This window comes from Ciconia boyciana, chromosome 7 (genome assembly GCF_034638445.1).
Source record: "Ciconia boyciana chromosome 7, ASM3463844v1, whole genome shotgun sequence".
In the NCBI taxonomy this organism is placed as follows: Eukaryota; Metazoa; Chordata; class Aves; order Ciconiiformes; family Ciconiidae; genus Ciconia; species Ciconia boyciana.
The window spans coordinates 40,508,509-40,528,771 of record NC_132940.1 but is presented as its reverse complement, the minus strand read 5'-3'; the positions used below and the strand labels follow the sequence as shown (position 1 = coordinate 40,528,771).

The 20,263-nt window shown below is 44.5% G+C and overlaps 1 protein-coding gene across 3 annotated transcripts in view; it reads right to left on the bottom strand.

Moving 5' to 3' along the window:
- The window catches only part of INPP5D (inositol polyphosphate-5-phosphatase D), a 55,070-nt gene extending 36,172 nt beyond the window's left edge, over positions 1-18,898 (bottom strand). For all 3 annotated transcript variants that reach the window (XM_072867240.1, XM_072867238.1, XM_072867239.1), the window contains exons 1-2: positions 18,765-18,898; positions 13,708-13,771 (exon numbers count right to left, since the gene is read on the bottom strand). In XM_072867240.1, coding sequence (XP_072723341.1) covers positions 13,708-13,771; positions 18,765-18,898 — 198 coding nt within the window. The remainder of the gene's footprint in view (positions 1-13,707; positions 13,772-18,764) is intronic.
- Positions 18,899-20,263: the final 1,365 nt, after the last annotated feature.

Genomic DNA, 20,263 nt, shown 5'->3' with positions numbered 1-20,263 from the left:
TTCTGGCCCTGCAAGAGTTTTCCTCTACGTGATCCCACTTGGGCTTCATTCTGGCAGCCCGAAGATTGGTCATGTTCACAGGTAGGAAGTGCTCCCATGGCAGAATTGGGACACTTGCAAATTAAAAGAGTCTGTTGAAGTGAAGGAACATTGAAAGTTTTCAGTACACTATAGCTGGTGCCAAATTTTTATCTCAGGTTCCTTGTTAAAATTCTACATCCTGAAGAAAAACACATTAGAAGTTCTGGAAGGTAAAGGACCTATAGAAGTCTTTTGAACCACCATTCTCTCACAAGATAAAGACATAGTTTGTAAAAATAATGAACTCAGATCCTACTTAAGGACCCCAGTCCACTCTGCTCTGGCACTCCACATTTCATACAAAAAGTATGTTAATTGCCAAATATCTAACTAATATAGTTAGATACAAGCTAGTTAAGAACACCAAGCAATTGTAGGAAGCATCAACACCCTGTACTTGAGGTAGTCCTTTGCACTAAATAAAACATTCAAACTCTAGCCATCAAAAAAGATTTTAGCAACAAAGCGTACTATGGTCCAACTCATAGCACCAAGAGAATCCTCCTGAGCAGCCAATCCTTTCAGCATTTCTCTGTGTTATAATAAATAAGATTTACATCAACAACAAGCAAACAACAGTACGGTTCCATGACAGAACATGAGGGACTGGTGTTAAATTTAGCTACAGGGTGCAAGTCAGATGAGTTGGTGATGAATGAGCAAGGACTGCAGATCCACGGGGATCTGATGCAATTTTTTAGCACTTCAGTAGTGTGTGGGTAGAATTTAAGTAAAAGTTTTGGAGTACGCTACTTCTAACAACTTTTGTAATTTCATCACAAGCCTTGTGCTTTTTGGTTTTCCACTGGAAAGCTTCAGCACTTGAAGTCAAGTGAAAATTTCCATTTTCATTTCTGCATAAAGTATCTAGCTCTAGTGATTACCAAGACAAGCTTGAAAACACAGGTCCTCAAGAGCTAGCAAGGCAACCAAGGCAGCAAATGTAACACAGTCATCATTTCTGAAGGCAGTTTGTGGAGGTCATCATTCTGATTTTGTCAGCACTCACTGCTGACAGTAACTGAGCTGGGGAAACTATTGCAGGTCACTGATACTTGCTTCTCAGTGGAAATTCCCAAGCGCCCTTCAGCTTTTCCCTCTATAGAAGGCAATAAATACATCCTCAGGCAACAATGTGAGGGGTTTGAAGTCCTACGAGAGAACTTTTCCCTGAGACAGGTGAAGGTGTGCCTACACTGGCTCTGCCTGCACAGCAGGGCAGGACCCCTCAGCTCAGATCAGTCCTACACTACATTTCTGGGGGTTTCTTCTAACCTGTGCAGGCAGACAGTGGAGGATGCATAATCAGCTCTCTGCTTTCCCTATTGTCTTCTGTGCTGAATGAATCCCAGTTTCAACAGACACCAAGCACTAAATGTGCATGAATTACATAAAATATCCAGTGGAAAAGAGAAAATGTAAGATTAAAGAAATTATACTTATAACTGAAGCATAGCAATGCAAGCAGAAGGTGCATGTAAAACAGCTGCATTCACCACATTATACTGCATAACTTTCTGGGATTGCATAATTAAAACGAAAAGCAATGCACAGATAAGGGTAAGCACCTTAGTGTTACAATTTCCTGTCTTCAGCCTGCAACATTTCTAAGGCTTTAAGCTGCAGCAACTGTTTTCTATTTTTGTGACACTAAGGGTGACCACTCGTCCTTTCTTTTAAGGGACTGTCCCTTATTTCATTCATTTACTGCATGCGTAAAGCAAACCCTTACTTGATTAGAAGCAAGCACTGAGCCATACCTGCTAATTGAACAGATACAGAATCCAGCCTGAAGAAGCACCGTCATTTAACAAAACTAACCACAAAACTAAAAACAAACAAAACCCATCCTTCAAACCCTCTCCTTTTATGTTCTCCCCTGAACTGCACCTCTGGAATAAAAATAGCGGATGTGGTTTTACAAATTTTTTTATTAAACTTTGCCCCCTAAAATTGGACCCAACCCAAGGTCTTTGGTTTTGCATGTGCAGGGATGTGGCATAGAGTGAAGACAAACTTCTGGAAAGGCTACCTAGCGCCTCTGTGAACCACCAGTGCTTGCTGCATGGGGGTTCTACCGTATTCAATCACAAAGAATACTTTATATTGAGTTAAGAGTTTTAAACAACACAGGTCACTGCATCCCCATCAAGTTTTGGAGAATGAGGTTTAATACAGAGTTATCTGGAAATGGTAATTTAGCAGCCTGCTAACACAGAGCAACCCCAGCCCATAGAGAGCTTTGCTATACTTGGTCCATGGGGTTTGCTGAACCCAGCTGTGCTGGTTGTTATCTTCTAAAATACTGGAAAAGGAGATCTGTAGAGCCATGGGATGGAATAGGAGAAGGGAACTGACTTAGACTTTCAGAGGAGAATCAAGATGGAAAACTCTGTCAGAAGTTACAAATTGAAGACAAAATAAGTCAGCGGGGCAAAGACCTGGGAACAACCGAAAGCTGTGTAGTAACTTCACTCTTTCAGAGGGACTTTGAAATGACTGAATCTGAGCTATCTTTGCTAAAGTCTGTTTCGTTTCCCTAAAACAATTTGTCATTTGAAATCAAGTCCTGTGTGCTTTGCATTTATGCAGCAATCTTAAAACTAAAGGATTCTACATTTCTTTTAGAACTTTAAACAGAAATAGCTTCAACCACCAAAAGGTAAATTTGAAAAGTATTGGTGGAGCAGACCTCATTTACCTAAAACAAGTGCAATGAGGACAATACTTCAAATTGAACATGTTGTTATTTAAAGGTGATCGTATCTTTATATTTTATATTTATACCAGTAATAAGCTGCAGCACGTGTAGTGTGCTGGGTGAGTTACATCTCTGTATGGGGGACACATACAATGATACATCCCGATACAGCCTGCAATGATACATCTCATCAGCAAATCAAGATACATCTCTAAAGAAGAAAGGGCATCACCCTGTCAAGTGCAGAAACGATTTTGTACAGATGGCAATATGTGCTGTAAGACTCACTGTAAACAAATTCAATAGCAATGTTTTCCAAGACTCATTCCTATCTTAAATGATCAGGACAAAAAGCCTCATACAGCACCAACAATATATTAGCTTCTCTTTCTTTGAGTAAACAACTCAAGACTTGCCTGAAAATGAGTACTTTTCTCTGCGACCCTTCGCGCCTCAAAGCACAGAAGCAATAAAACACAGTGCTTCATCACCACGCTGCTGAAAGGGGAATAATCTGCCATCTCCCTGAATACTTTAAATTCAGTTATGAAGCTTCATCAGAAGCTTTGGAAATACAAAATATAAACAGGATAAGACAATCAAATGGATTAAATGCTATGTGACTGATTAATATTAAAGCTAACATCCATCAAATTACTGAAAAATTAGAGTATTTTCTTGTTGATAATGTTGGTTGTGTAAGTTTTCAATTTTTTTTCCTCATCTGCCAGGAGAGGTTTAGAATTTCAGGAAAGTTTTCATTTTGCTAGTCCTGAAGATGTTGAGGTGTGTGTTCCCAAGGTGCTTATCTCAATTCGGATTATACATTTGGCCTCTCAAGCACAGACTGTAGTTAATTTGAAAAGTGTATTTAAAAAAAAACAACCCTTCTTATAGTTCTCAGTCCATGAGCAGAGATTACTACCCCTTCCTGTAAAACGTGCCCACAGAAACGGTAGATTCGGGATGGAAATGTCTGCATGAGGGGCGAGGGCAGAGCAAGAACTTCCTAAAGTATATTTACTGCTGGAGAAAGTTTCTGTGCCGTTGGAGGCTGAGTGTCCCACCACCTCCCAGCCGCTCGTTCCCGTCCCCCAGCCAAAGTCTCTGCCCCACTTTTGTGCCAAGAGCAAACTCGATTGTTTGTGCACTCGAGCTCTCATAGTTGGAACTGAAGGATCCAGCGGAGTAGGAAAGAGCTGCTCACTATGTGGTTGTGGGTGGTCAAAGCCTTTCAAAAGGATAATACGGTGAAACGATTATTCTTCTAAAACAATAATTGTTAAACTGGTTACTGTTTAACTGCCCTAATCTTTATCTTCTGAATCTTAAAGTATCTTGCAGTGCCTGGAAGTTGCTTTTGTACTTTCAGTGAGGATTGCCTATTTGCAATTTTGAATTGTTTAAGCATGATGAAGGCTTTATGACATAACATATTTATTGGAGGGCAAACTGTAAGAGAAATTTATGACATGACATTTCACTCTTTGGAGTGAAATTTTATGTGAAAGCACATCCAGATAAAAGGAAAAGAGATTTCACTTCATGGCATGCATTAGCTTTCAAATATCAGATTTAATTTTTTGAAGCCTGAAAAACAAAATAATAATATAACTTAACCTGATTTAAGCCATCTTCTCCAAATGTTTTTTTTATATATTTTCAGGAAACTTGAAACATTCTGGAAGGGTTCAAGCTAGACAAAAGCTGGATATGGTTTGTTTGTATGAAGAATTTTGTATACAGAGAGATTCAGTAACAGGAATGTACATGTTTCAGGAAATACCTAGTTCTCTTATTAAATGCTGCTTCTTTCAGTTTTTCAAAACCTGTGAAATGCATTATGTTTATTCCTACCTCAGATGGCACAGTGGAAAAAACATTTTCCTTGTATAAACAGATTTGGATAGTTTGCAGAAACATGAAGTACACAGATTTTGCTACGCCCTGACTGCAAATTATTTTCAGCCCTACATGTAAAGACTGTAAAGAGTTTCACAAACTGATTTAAATCAACATTAAATCATATTGAAAAATATTCAAATTGGAATATCTACCATTTTCAGTAATAAAGTGAAGCTTAATATAATTAAAGTATGTATTTGGCATACTAGAAATCTGTTTCCCTAACCATGTTTCAAGACATTGCTCCTAATTATTATCTGGTTGTCTACTTGTCCCTTGTTTCTGTCCAAGAAAAGTAATCACCCTAATTATACCTCAGCCCTTCAGTGCCAATGGAGTACCACAAACATGGCAAGTTTTCTGTGGTAATAACTAACTCGGGTGAGATCAATTCCATCCTTGGCATTAACTATTCTTGAAATTTACTGTTATGCATAAAATCCCACTTTCCCATAGAGGGTCTGCAGCTCTGCGCACCGCTGAACTCTTGACTCTTCAGCGGGGTCCCCAACTCCAAAGCTTTGCTGGGACCACTTAGTTTCACCTTAAGACTGGGCTGCACCTCCTGGCTCTCTCCCTTCCCCTTGGTGACCCCCTCTCTGCTTCCTACTGAAATTCCCTCCCTCCAAGCCCCCGGTGCCTCTCTGTCCCTCATGCAACACTGCTGTCCCTTCCCCTCCCTTGCAGCATGCAGGTGCTGATGGTCCCCCTCTAACTCCCAGGGACACTGGCATGCACCCTGTGGTGCTGGCACACCTCTCACCTTGGCAGTACCCCAGCCCAAATACACACACCCCTGCCCACCAGCATACACCCACCTGGAGGGGGTGGTTGTCCAGCTGGTATGTCCCAGCCCACCAAGCATCCTCCTTGGTGGGACACTTTGTCTCCTCCTCAGTGCAGAGGGAGGCCAACAGTGCCCGATGCATCTCAGCTGCAAGCAGACCATGGATGACTTACAGTCTCCATGCAGCCTGGTAGTGATATTTTGGGCAGGCCTGTGCCTGTCCTGTCCTCGCTGGAGACCATGAAGTTTTGACATCAATTTGAGCAAGTACAAAATCCTTACACAGCTGTCTGACAGAAGCTGTAAGTGGCTGCAAAGTTGTGAATGGGTGAGCGTCACCCAAAGGATTTTGCTTTGCATTATCTCCCACTGAAACCAGCTCAAGTGTAATTTCCTAGTAGAAAAGTTTTGATCAGATATAGATAGCTCCAAGGCAAATCACAAAAACCTTACTACAGAAAAGCTCTTCTTGGCCACACGTGTCAGAGCAGCACAGCAAACAGGGATTACAGTGCAGTATCAGAGAGGACAAAAATTTTGCATCTCTCTGCAAAGGGCTCACAAAGGACTTGGTACTGCATGTACCACAGCCAGACACTGCCTCTGATGTTGGTGACAACAGCAGTGACACCAGGAATGCAGGAACTGACCTAAACTCATGCTGTTATCAGATCATGCTGGCAGGATGGGCAGTGGTACATCTGCGCTCTGGGAGCAGGTTAGCACGCCGGATGAAGCTTTTACGCCGAGCTCCACCCTGGAGGACTCATAAACAGAAGCCAGAACAAATTCTGGCTAGAGGCAGGGACAATCCTGCCGACCGGCTGACGCCAACAGGCAGCCCTCTCATTGTATGTCTTGCCTGTCCCGGGACAGAGGATCTTGGTCTTTCTGGCATATTTAGCCAAGCCATATGCAGACAGAGTACAAATCTAGATGTTTCCCCCAAAACGTGTTTCTAGAAGTGTGCTGGAGAGGGAGGGTTTCAGCAGGAAACCCTATACACAGTATTTATCAGCTCTCCTGCCTTCTGGGAGCCGGTGCTGCAAGTATACTGGTAACCTACAGCTTCAGTGTCAGTTGATACAGTGAGTCACAGCGGCTGGCCTGCTTTCTAACTGCTCACATAGCACCATTTATTTCCTGTTGCACACAGCCTCATATCAGACTAGAAAAATTTACCAGAAAAAAAAAAGGCACTAGATGATCACTCAATGTAAAACAGTGCTGCCAGGGTATCTATAATTTTCACTGAAGTCAGCAAAACGTACAAGTAAATAGCATCAGCCCCTCCCTTTGCAACAAGTAGTAAGTATAAATATAAGTAATTTTTTAAAAGCCCTGGCAGCAATGGTGAACTTCAGCACAAATGCAAGCCGTGCTCATGCTCACAGAAATGATGATCTGGCACTAGAACTGCAAAATTAACATCTCCCACATTTACCCATGGAACAGACTGCAGGAAGATGCACACATGCCGCTGCTTTCTGTCAAGAAGCCAGGCATCTAGGACAGCCTGGGAAGGTGAAGCGGAAAGAAAAAGACAGGCAGTAACTTTAAAAATACTAATGTTTTCCATAGTGTAATACAGTCTCTTACGCAGCGTGAGAAGGCAGCAGCTTTTCACGATTCTTTCTCACAACAAGGTAATCCACAGAAATTGCCAAACTCTGGAGGTGGTCAAACAGTTTTGCTCAAAGCAAAAAAAAAGTTTATTAAAAAAAAATGAAGGGGGTTGGAGCATATGCTATACAAGGCATGGTCTTCATTCAACCCCCCTCTCCCCATTAATTAAAAAAAAAAAAAGGGTGAAAAGTTCAGAATTGCTTATCTGGCCTTTTTCAAAAGGATGATCCAGTTTCTCCATCTGAAATAACATTTTTCTTCAACATCCTGACAACACTGTGATAACTTCTGAAAAGCTCAAAATCAAAATGAAACATTTCACCTGAATGCATTTTTTTAAATTTTCCAGTTTGCTTGAAAATGTAAAGTGGTTCCTACTCCTGCTCAAGCCAAGCTCTATTTCTGCCCTGTCCTGCAGAGCAGCCAAAAGACACAAACACCATTCAAGGGATTGTGGGTGGCTGGAGCCTCAATCTTTGGCAGCCCGCAACATTTCAAGGCAGGTACACAACTTGAAGCAAGAGCTCAGCTAGTGGCATGAATGGGAGAGCAGACTTAAGGGTAATACAAGAAAAAAAAAAACAGGTTGGCAAGAAGAACCCAGGTTGGCAAGAAGAAAGAGCACCCTTGCCAGAAGGAAGCAGCAGTGGTCGGGTGAGGCCTGAGCCCTGAGGTGGTGGACAAATGTCTCTGGTTCAAGTTCTGGGTCGCAGAATGGGAACGTTACATGACTGAGCTGAAGCATCAGGTCATGCCCACGGGAAAGCGCTGGGAGGCTGTGCCTTCCTCAAACTCAGAGGCCAGACTGTGCCACAGAGCACAGGAGGATACTGCACACAATTATCAAATCTGTCCATGGCACTGAGCTACCAAAATCATGCTCTGCAGACGCCCCAGTTTCTTAAGGAGACTCCACCTTTAGAAACAAGCTAAAGCTGTTCCCAGAACTACTAGGCTGACTGTCTCAAGTGGCTTTAGCAAAGGCATCTTTGGTGACAGCCCCGTTTGTGCAATGTTGACATCTGTCCATCAGGATATCTCCCCCCAGCCTTCACAGAGTGGCATGAGGTAAGTGCTTGATCCTGCAAACGACCTGTGAAGTGTTATCTGACAGACTATGAGCATAAACTAAGATGCAATCTAGCTGCCACTAAGAAATGACTGATTGCACAGCAGCTAGATTGCCGAACAGCCATCAGATAACACAAGCTGTGAACTCCTATTTGAGATGAACCAGAAATATAGAGAGATCAAACTCCACAGGGCTTTAGAGATGCTACAACACCACCCTATACCAGTTCATATTTACTGACCAGCCAACTCCAGTGTCTTCTTCCTTCTCACCCCCTCTTTCAAGCATCCTCACTCAGGAGGCAGGTTATACTCTTGACAGTGAGCTTTTAAAATTGCAGTATATAAAGGCAATACAGGCTAAAGCTTTGGGCAAAGGCAGCACCACAGTTTTTCAACAGCAGCTTTTGACCTCAGTGTCTTCTCACACTGAACAAGAGTCAGCTGTAATGGGAACCTCCTTACCTGACTTCAGCCTGCCAAGTCTGGCAGTCCAAGGGGCTTCTCCAGGCTCTTCAGGCAACAGAGAGAGACAGGACCTGCCATGGACAATTTAGGCTGCCCAGGTCAGAAACCTGTTTCTTTCCCACTGACTACAGAGATACAACTCAGCTTTGACTGCACATCTAAAAATGAAGGAAGATGAATACTGATATACCACACACATCTTCTGATCCTGTGAAAGTCAGCAAGAGACAGCTATTTAAAATTATTTTTGGTAACCCTATCCTCCTTAACAGACCGGGACTGAGTTCCCCGTTTGTAAAATGGGAACAAGAGCACTTCCCCTTGTTGAGGAGATGCTAAGATCACAAGGAATTCAGATTGTGCAGTGATGAGGGTCATATTGACACCTCAGCTAGTTTTATAAATGAGACGCATTAAGTGACAGCATAGGAAAGTTTTACCTTCTGTCAACCTGGATGGCAAGAACTGAGCATAGATGCCTAGCTTAGAAAGACAGTTTTAGTGTCTTTAGTGTTTAGTTTGAACTTGTGATTCCCAAGGATTCCTTTGCTGCTCTGACCCTCTTTGCCCAAACATGATTACACTCAGCTAGTCCCCAAACTTTCAACAGCTCTGCATTAGTTATGCCTCCCCATTTGAGCAAGGGAAAATCATATTTGTTTTTACAGAGAAGAAAGTTGAAGTACCCCAGCCATGACTTGCCTGACAGGCAGGCAGGAGCTAAGCTAACTCGGGGGTAGTTAATTTCCAGCCTCGTACCCCTGCTCCTGGATCTGTGTAACTGTATGTTTTTTGCTCTCTTCCTGTCTCAGCTTCTCAGTTCTCTGTGTTTTACTACAGTGAGAGTCTACAGGCTAACAGAGATATCTTGATGACTAATTGTTCTCAGCCTAAGGAAAAGATCTTTACTTTCTGTTACAGATCCTGTGTTTCAAGGGTTTTTTTTTTTTTACTCCTCCCCTCCTTCCTTAAATATGTTTTCATCAGCAGGATGCGAGTTTGATTCATCCAAGACATGGATTTCTTTGCCTATATTTTGAAGTCTCAAGTAATGGAAGGAGAAAATTCAGCAGTCCCAGAAAGAAAAGGGAAAGAAGAGATATTTGTGTTTGAATAAAAAAGTCTATGACTGTAACCACTATGGCCTGGTATGTTTTGGGGGGATACCAGTTTGACTCCAGATATGGCAGGCAAGAGGGGTTCCTGACTATGCTAACTGCTGTAGAGCTGCTGCAGATGCAGAAACCCAATGGTAGATCACGTATCATGCCACAAAATGCTGGAAGGACATATGCAAATATTTTTTTCTTCAGCCTGAATGCAAAAATGTGCACCTCTGAATGCAAAAATATGCACGTCCCTTTCTGCCACCTGTACTTGAACAATTAATTTAACCATGCAAAAAATGACATTGAGTATTATTCCACTAGTGCCGGACCAGGCTCTAATTTAAAAAAGAAAAATGAAATCTACTCTCTGAGACTCAAAAAAATGTGAAGCAACTTGCAGCTTTAAAGGTGAAAAAACTCCAGAGAGTGGCAGAGGGAGAGCTGTCATGTCACAAGTGCTGTGTATGTAGCTGTGATATTACACATCTTCTGAACCTGCTGTCATCATGAAAAATGCCTGACAGACAACAGCCCAGATCTGGGCAGGAAGACAACTTTGTTAGCTTCAGGAGGGAGCACTATGCAGGCAAAAAAGGTCACATTGCACGATCAGGGCCCATATTTGTAACTAATACAGGCTAATCTCAGCATTTAGTATTGAATCTTTCCTATGTCTTTTTTTTTTTTTTAATAAACCCAGAAATGAGAAGCATCTACCAATTCCTGTATTAAACACCTGATCTAACTCCATAGGATTAGTAGACTCTTTCATTTTTAATGGGATTTTTTTAAATGTCAAAACTCCTTCCTATTCAACAGCTTTTACATCCTTGCACAGGAGAACTATTCTTTTCAAAAATCTGATCTTTTAATACACATGAAGTAGTTTTTGTTTTATCTAAAACTAAACAGACAAGCAACCAAAAGTGTCTGGCCCAGCTGGAACAACGTACCAAGAACAGCAGCCAATGACATGAGACTGTTTTGCTCTGAGCCTCAATTACAACTCTCACTGCATCTCTCTCTTGCCAGAAGAAGCCAGCCCCCTTCTTCTGCCTCTCCCACAGAACTGGAATAAAGCAGCACAAAACAGGAGGTGTTGTGTCTTCAAAACATGAGTTAACAACACTTTTTATTTAGCCTACTCCTGATATTCAACCTACAGCTCCTGGCAACCCAGCATACAAAGGTATTCCACCACAGTCCCTCTGCATCCCACAACATATAAACAAGAGAAATCCCTCACAATCACAACACAGATCCCAAGAGAATCTTACAAATCGCTTCGGGTGTACTTCTAATAGATCATATTTCCTTAACAGATCCAGTAGATTTCAAAAGGTTTCCTTCAGAAAGATCCCCTGGAGTCCTGATAACACTGTCTGGATCCACCAGTAGTCCAATAATCCCTCCCCAGAGAGGATGAGGACATATTTATTTGTAAATAATACCCTGCAGAATTCTCTATGGAGAACTAGAAGGTGAGGAGGTGAAGGTGTGTGTGTAGTGGGGAAAGCCTGAGCTGACTGACATCAGTCACACTTTCTGCTTGTTCATAAACCTTGAAACAGCATGAGAGCTGCCCATTGCTCCAGCAGAGAGAAATACTGATTTCTTATGGCTGCAGTACTCTGATCTGTGGACAAATGGAATAGTTGTGCATGAAAAGAGGCCCTTTGTCATGGCAGAAACAATTACAGATCCAGTACAAACTGGGAAACATAACTCGCATCTTCCCGGGTTGTAACGTACAGAACTCCATGCCAAGTCCGCACCATCCCTTAGCTGGCAGGTCCTGGGAGCAGCCTGCAGCCCAGCACTGCCTGCACACAGGCACTTTGCTCTGAACTCAGATTTCAAACCCTCTTGTAACTCGTGGCATCTGTGCCCTTCTAGAAAAGGCTGCACGCCAGGCTGCATGTTCAGCATCACCAACACGACCTGCCTGCAGAGCAGCTGAGGTACGAGGAGGGGGCCAGGGCTTGCCCAGGGTGCCGAGGCCCCATCCAGGGCATGTAAGGGCAAAGTGTGGGGTTATGTAGCTGCCTTTGCAGGTAACCTCTGGCCTTTCTTTCTTCCTCTCCCTCAGGTGAAAAGCCAACATATGATAATTTCTGTGCTTGTTTTCTGAAAGACAAAGCAGCTGCCAAACTCATACCCCGAACCCATTCAGAGTCAGGGTTCCCCAAGTTCCCTTCCTCATCACAGTGCCAGTGCAAAGAGCAAGGCTCTGCCACAGAGCTGCTGTGGGACTTGGATAGTTGTACCCATTGCCTGGGCCCCAGGTCTCCCCAACACTCTCCCCGCCTGGGGTGCTTCACTTGCAGGCTATCTGGCACAATGAGATCCTGATCTCTGCAGCTGCTCTAGGTACTGTAAATAATGGTAAACACTGTATCACCTTCTGGACCCCTATCTTACCATCACAACACATCATCACACCAGCACAATATGCCAAAACACGTTATTTAGGACAATAAGGCTGAGATATATCAGATGATGGGGAAAAAGTGAGTATTACTACAAACAGCCTGCAGCATACTGTGTGGAGCCAGATCAGAATGACAGGTTATTCATTGCAGCTGAGTGCTGGCCCCACGCTAGCAGCCTGCAGAGCCTGCACAGCATTGCCCTGTGCTCTGGGAAGCTGGATTAGCTTTGGTGACATGCCGTAGTAACGCATACAGACCCAGGTCAAGCCTGGCATAGTGTCCTGCTGCCAGTTCCTCCTCAGAAACAGAAGTGCTGTGGCAAGCGAGGCAGAGGTATCTCAACGGCTCTGGGGAAACCAGCCGTAGCTGGTGAGGCCAACTGGGACACCTCGCTGATGCTGGTCAGCACACAGTCCTCTGGAGCACAGTGCCGAGAGCCTGGAATTGGCCTTGGTGGCAATACAGCTGTGTTTGTGCAGAGCTGCATCTGAGTGGGGCTCCTAAGAACAGCCCGAGCCTGAGCCACCCAAAAGTGGGTGTGTGCACCCAAGACACACAATCCACAATTCTTACCAACAGCTGAAAGAAAGCTGCCAGCACTCAACTGGTCTCACTAACCTGATCACTCTAGTTTCAGATATGCTGCCTCTTTGGTGCAGATCTCAAAGAAAAACTGATGCCCCTGAAGCACATCAGGAAATACATAAGTAACATGGTGCGCATGAGCCATGTGAGCTGCACATGGAGTTGGTAGAAGTCTGTATTTCTAGTATGGGAAGCTAATTGTCCTCTGAAATGGAAAGGAACAAATGTAGACCGAGTCTAAATAGCAGGGCAGACTGGGGCGCATGGGTAGCACGGGCGTTTCCATTTCACTTTACAGGGAATGTCCATGCAGCACTGGCTGTGCTAACAGAATGGGTAGGTTACAGTCCCCACTGCCTCCTACTAAACCCATGCCCACTTCCTGGGGCTGCAAGACACCATGCCTCCCTCCCCACCCCAAGTTTCACGATCTATATTGAGAAAACAAGGGCTGAGAGGTGGTACAGGAAGGGGAAGTGGCTCGTTCAGGATCCTAAGCAGAATAGGAATAAACAGAAGGTCGGATACTCCTGCCCTCAATCCTGGTACCTTCTGGATCCTGAGACCACAACTCAATTTACACTCCCTGGGTGTAGGTAAATTGTGCTGCAATTTTGGATTGAAAAGATCTGCAAGGTATTGATAAGAAGCTGGCTTCAGAGGAAAAGGTATTCCATAAGCTGAGGTTCTCAGCTATATAAAACATGGTAGTACCACTGAATTGAAGGCACACATGTTAACGAGTGTGCTGATGGCCATAGCAGCGGACCAGAGACTAAAATCTCCATAGCAGTGAACTGGAGACTAGCACTGTGCTGGCCACGGGCATTAGTTTAACTCCTTATATCCTTTTTCTCTTGGTGTTAGAACTACTTTGAAAAAAAGCAGTGAGCGATCTTATACGCATCTTTGTGGGACCGAATGGTACACAGCATGGCTTACCTGGACAATTAGCTTATTTTCTTTATCGGGCAGAATTCGGTAGGTATAAACGCAATTCCGGAACCTGGAACAGATCAGAGGAGATATGGTTAGACCATCTCCAGAAGGGAATCGCACCATGGCACCCCTCTCCATGAGAAAAGGTATTGGAAGATCCTGAGACACATAGATGGCTTCATGCACAAGGGTTTTAAACATTTCTCTTTCTTTCTTTCCCTGAAGTCTGTGAACTAACACAAACCTGAAGTGTCCCTGGTCACTGAGACATGTTTGCAGATGTCACTGCAGAAAGTGATATCAGCATCAGCCTCAGAGTGAGTTTTTCAACTCTTCTTCTGGCCGGAAAGAAAGAAAACACCAAATGGCTCTAGCTGTCAGTAGAGTGGGCGTCTCAGGAAGGAATGAAAAAGCAGAAATCCAAAAGACACAGGGCCAAAATCAGCAATGAATGAGTAAATTGAAGGGCTAGTATATGCATTGACTTGTATTGGAAAAAACAAATAATAGGTTTCAGCTAAATCACAGTAAGACAGCTGATTGCTAGGCACATTTTCATGCACATATCCTAAACAACATTCTAAATGAAAACCCATCACGCTATCCTGGTGCGGATGCACACCGTACATGTGCATCTCTAGATCAGCCATAACAAACATTTTGTCCCAGCTAAATTAAATTAGATTCTTTTTTAAGGGGGGATGGAGGAGTCTTTTGCCCAGTGGAGGACCGCATTAATGCACAAGAGCCCAAGGGAAGCCTGAGCAGTGCCGTAATGTGGTAAGCATGACCTTCCTCAGCAGCTGCTGAGCTTTGTGGAGCTTGTCCAAGAAGTGTTGACTAAAAAAAAAAAATATATATATTTTTACCTTTCTCCCAAGTGAACAACAGATTGATCAAATCTTTTAAGTCACCTGCAAAGCACTCTGTTAAAACATACAACATGGTTTTAAGCCAGCAAACAATGCTAGTTTCAACCCCTTCCTCTCAAAGGGAAAAAAATTGAATCCACTGTCAGAGCTTCCTTGGCTGTAACAGAAACACTGCATTACCTGTGGAATCGTCATGAAATGTGGGCTGAGGTCAGCCCCCAGCTGGGGGGATCAGGCAGATCAATAAAACATCCTCATCTCTTTTACAATTATGTTGCGAGTCTGTTCATCATTTGCCTTTCAGAATCCCTCCATGCAGGAGAGAGAAAGAGAGAGCGCCAGGATTTTAAGGCAGCCTTCTACAAGGAGTCACAAAGAGCAACTGGAAATGAAAAGAAATTACTCATAAATCATAGCTGAGTTTTTCCAGGGTGTTTGGAGGATTTTGTCATGTATCCACATGAACCTGTATCTTTTGATGGCATTAATGCAAAGGACACAGAAGAATTAGAACTGCTCCAGAGCTCAGTACCACTTCACTAAGCAATGTAAGACCATTTCACAGGCACCTATTCATTCACACATCCGAGTATCTCGTACAGAGCTGGAAGTCACAGACATGATCCCCAACTGCTTTGGATTGCCACAACACTGCTAATTTCACCAAGCCCAGGGCAATCAATGCCAGATGAGGATATGCCCCAAGGAAGGGTATGGGTTTTGTTTTTATCTGTCAATGCAGTTCTCTTACACCATTTCCTCCTGCTGATATGCAAACAGGGCTAAGCAGAACTGCTCATGCAGCTGATGAGAGAAAATTTGTGTGTGTGGAGATTATGAAACTGATAAACAAACCGGCTCAATGGCTCTTGTGTCACAAGAGGACCCTCCTTGTTACCTTCGCAGAAAGTGCCCCATCACACAGGCCTTACGAGGCTGCTGTCATAATACTTGTAAAGAGGTTTAAGCTGAGGACAGGTAAAATCAGTGGAAGAGCAAGGAAAAAAGGGCTGTTGGGTGAGACAGGAGCAGGGAGGAGCACTTCCTAGGATCAAAACCCTGAATCCTCTTTAGTGGTCCCCTAATTTACTACATGTGGGTGGAGAAGACTGGTCAATTTCTTGCTCCGTTTCTACCCTTAGGCTTTCTCTCCTCAGTGTCCTGACTGTGAAGTTATGTGGTCCCAATTACTGTCACATTCCAGGTCCTTCCTAAAAACTGGGTTGAGTTCAGAATTGCTTAACCACTGTTCAGGCTGTCTATGTGCGGGGTAAACATAACATCAGCCTCAGCTTAAACATGTCTCCAAGTAGTTTGTCATCTCTCTGTCCTTTCAACCAACCAGAGGAGGAAAGGGAACAAGGCTTGTATTTTCCCTTTCCTCTCCTGCTGTACATGTCTTTATGCACAGGGGATGATGTGCACATTGGGAGCACCTGGAAATCCTAAACAGGACTGCCGTGCTAGGCATGGTGCTAAGTGTACCATGAGAGAGGCCGTCCCCCCAGGGGGTTGGAATTCTAAATGAAAACCCATCTCACTATCCTGGTGCGGATCCAGAGTGTCCAGAGTGTCCTCTGAGAGGGATCCCAAAGAACGCTAAGCAGGCTCTTTTTGATTTCAGGATCCAGGAACTCCCCTCCAGGTAAGTTAAAGAGCCCATTTCTTGCCAATAAACTGGCAGATCAAATGATCCAGGCACAGAGAAAGGAGGAGGAAAATGGCTTTGCTTCTTGCCTTTTATGGGGCAGTGTGACCAGTAGAGCAGAGGACAGCAGTGCAGGGGGAGGAGCGTTCCCTCTGCATTTGCGGACTCTTCCAGCTCTCTGCTAAGTTAAATGCTGCCGCTCTAAGTTTCAGAAAAGGAGGGGAGGCACTCTTAAAAGGCCCTGCAAATACACCTCCCTTACTTGCCTATATTTATACAAACCCTGTTTTCCTAAAGCAGCTCTTCAAGAAAATCACTATTTCATTCTATGATATAATAATAATAATAAGTGCTTTGCTGGATTTTGACTGATCTGTCCGATAAATATTAGAGCTTTGTAGACTATGACACTTCTTTTTCAGAGCAAATTTCATGGGTTTTTGTTTTCCTTATCCATACACAGTTGACACTTTCTCACTTTCAACATAATTCTCTTTTTGTGAAAACCTTTTGCAGTCAGGCTTTCAATTCCCCTCTGTCTCTCATTCTTTGTCTCCAGCCTCTCTGTTTTTTAAACAGAAGTAACTGAAGAGCTCTAACTTCAAGCATCTTCCAGTCAATAACACAGCTGAAACTGATACATCTCTGAGGAAGTTTTCAGCTTCAGCAAAGCTGCCCATTTTGTCGAGATGACATTCAGAGAGAAAGACTTATTCACCGCCTTTAACCCTTTCTCTTCACAAACTAACTGCAAACCACCATAAGCTGAAAGCTTGTTAGGTACTTTGACAGAAGTTTGTGTGAGATTTCTCAGGCTGTAATTAATGCCAGCACTTCGCACCACAGATCTGGCTGCCCTTGGCTGACAAGGCTGGGTGCTCCCCATTTCTTTAATCAAGCCATTCATGTTAGCCACCTCAGAATGGATTTAAGAACATAACCTTTGGCTCCCGGTTCAGAAAATCCTGGTCATGATATTGTTTCTATTTCCTGATCCCATGTCTCTCAAGTCACAAAAGGCTTTCAAAGTTGGCTGTGTAAACATTTACAATGGAAAAACTTATGCAAATGCATGTTAGTAGACATTTTTACAGCACCTTCCCTTTCTATAATCCCCGCCATCACTCCGTAAAAATATTTTATGTACATACTGGTTACAAGGCAAATCAAAGGTGTCATACTAAAAACACTCAATGGAAGCAACAGTCTATTCCAGCAAAACGTTCCCTAACTTGCAAGTCAGGCCCTTAGCCTGTGCTACATGATTGCCCCTCCTTCCTCCTGCTTGTCCTGTCTATTCATCTGCAGCCGCCCTTCTTTCTCTGCTCCCTCCCATGAAAAGAGAAAAACAAAACTCTTCCCAATGTTATTACAAACATCTTAACAGGCAGGCACTGAGGCTCTCTACACTTTGTGAACACCCCCATTACCCAGCCACCGATCTCTGACAGTCCAACACCTACGCTTATAGGGCAGTTACCCAGCCCCACGCTTTTCTGCAGATGAATCCTCTGCAGCAGACTGTGCTGTGACCAGAAGTCTGACCTCAAAGACAAGCAGTTAGACCAGAGTTACAAACAGCAGCACCACCTTTATCCCTGCAAGAAACATACTTTCAGAAAGAAACGACACTGAGAAACTTGCTTGTAATTTCATGGGGGGTAGGGATGAAATAAGATTTATTCATCTCCTTCACAATGGCAGCAAAGAGGATCTGACAGGCAGAACAGGGTCCCACAGAGGCTCTCTTGATGTCTCCTAAGCAGAGAGCAACTTCTTATCTCTCTGTAATGCAAAGTCAAATGCCTCAGACTTCACCTACTGACTTCAATCTCCTCTTGCCCCTGCACTCCTGCCTCCAGAAATAACACCTGCCCCTCACAAACTCAGGGCAGGAGGCCTTGCTCTCTGGTCCCAAGCCCCAGCCCAGTACAGGGGGGTCAGGGCTGCCAGCACTTCTCTCCTCTCCCTGTTTCCCACATGAAATATTTACCCTGTGAGCCATATTAATGATGCAAGTAGAATCACCGCTGTGCCGGGTGTATCATGAACAGCTCCAGGAACTATTTCAAGCCTTTTGCTGAATGGGACACAGCATTGTACAAGCAGGTGGGTCAAACACATGCTGAACCAGAGCGAGAAAAGTGCCTGGGAGGGTACCAAGCTCAGTACTTGAGTTGTTAAATGTAAAATACCTGACCCAAGTTGTTAACAGGCTCAAAGAGGTCAAGAGGTTATTTTCTCTCAGAGCACAGCCGCAGTATCTTTGATTATTCTCTCCTTTTGAATCAGGGGCAAGAGTAGCGTGAGCAGTACAGCAGTAAAAGAATATGGGTTTGTTCAGCCTGGCCCTGCTCCCAGCCCTTCCCTACCCTGTGGCCCAGTCAGGTGAAACCAGCCATGCTCTGATGTGGGCTGCACCTTCCCAGTGGGTACAGCGGCTGTTTGCCTCTGTGCTGGAGAGGATGCAGGGGATAACTCCCTGCACAAGCAGGTACAAAAGTGTTCGCGTGAAGTGCGAGGTTGAAAGCTGTACTTACAGCACGCAGAGTGCATATGCCGAAGCAATTGACTCACTGGCCCGCACAAGGAAGCTGCCATCCTTGCCTACTTTGGAGAGCAGGTCTTCAGCTCTGGAGCGAGTGATGTTGCCGTGGTACCAGCACTGATCCATCGCTGGAGCTGGAGGAAACCTGAATGCCAATACAGGAGCTGCCAGAGCTGCCTGTGTGTCTGTGTGTAACGATCAGGCAGCTTCAGCTCACCAGCTTCCTGTTTCAATAGTACAGAGAGGGAAAGGAAACTCAGCCGCGGACAACTTCCTCAACTCAAACAGCTCAGAGAGTGAGCGTGACATGTTCCTGCAGCCCCCACTCTCCCTCTTCATGCTGCAGCTGAAGTGACTAGCAAGCCCATGTTCCCTGCCTTTTCCTCCCCTTTCATGTCCTAATACTCTGTATCAAAAAGTCCCAGCTGGGGATCCCTTCTGCTCCCCCACCAATTCAGTCCCCCAGGCTTCGGTGGCCTGCCATCCCACATACCAGACTCTTTGAGTTTCCATCTTTTTCCTGTCTGTCTGTCCTACCTGCTACAGGTCTCCATGGGGAATAAATAAATCCCAGACTGATCAGAAACACACTATGCATTAGGATACTTAGCACTGACTGCCCCATTCCTGCCTTGCCTAGTCCTCACATCTAGCTGGGTGTGAGGAGGGGACTTTAAAGAACTGAAAAAAAACTACCCCTGCACGTTTCCATGCACAGAAACAGACTTAAAGTCTGATTTGCTCTGGGGATTTGTGACCAAAGCTCCCTGTCAGCTACTGCAAGATGGATTCAAAGATCTTTCCTACTCTAAATCCCCAAAGGTGGGATGCAGCAAAGCCATTTCTGGCAACCAGCATCAGAGAGGGGAGAACTGGAGCTTTCACTTCCCTTTTCTTTGTCCGTACATCTGCCCCTTGTCTGTGCTGTATGGCGTGCTCAGTGCTGCACCTCCAAGGCAGAGCAACAATGGGCATGTTTGCAGCAAGCAAGGACATTGCTAGAGGGGCGCTGCCTGCATGGCAAATTTGGTTGCCTATCCTGTACCTCCAACCACTCTGCCTTTGAAGGCAAGCACTTCTGCACATGCATGTTTGAGCTATACCTAAAAGCAGCAGCCAAGCTGGGACTGTGCCTGGGACTCAGAGTACAGAGGGAGAGTCCCCAGGAAAGGCACCGACACTGCTAGCCCTATGCAACCCTCACCTCCCAGAGCCAGGAGAAGTGCTGGGGCCACAGTACCTTGATCATGTACAGGGTACCAGAGTGCTGCCCCTGTACACAGCATGGACAGCCAGGCAGGAGAGAGGACTGAATTGGGAGAGACTAGATTTTGTGGCTATGAAGAGGGAGAGCGAACCAGTGCAGCCCAGCATTCATCCCTGCCTGCCTTCCTGGTGCTTTCGGTTATCCAGACATCTGTTCTGCAGTGACCAGCTTAATCTCTGCCATTGAGATTAAACTGTGGGCACCAGCAATTCAAAATTGTGTGG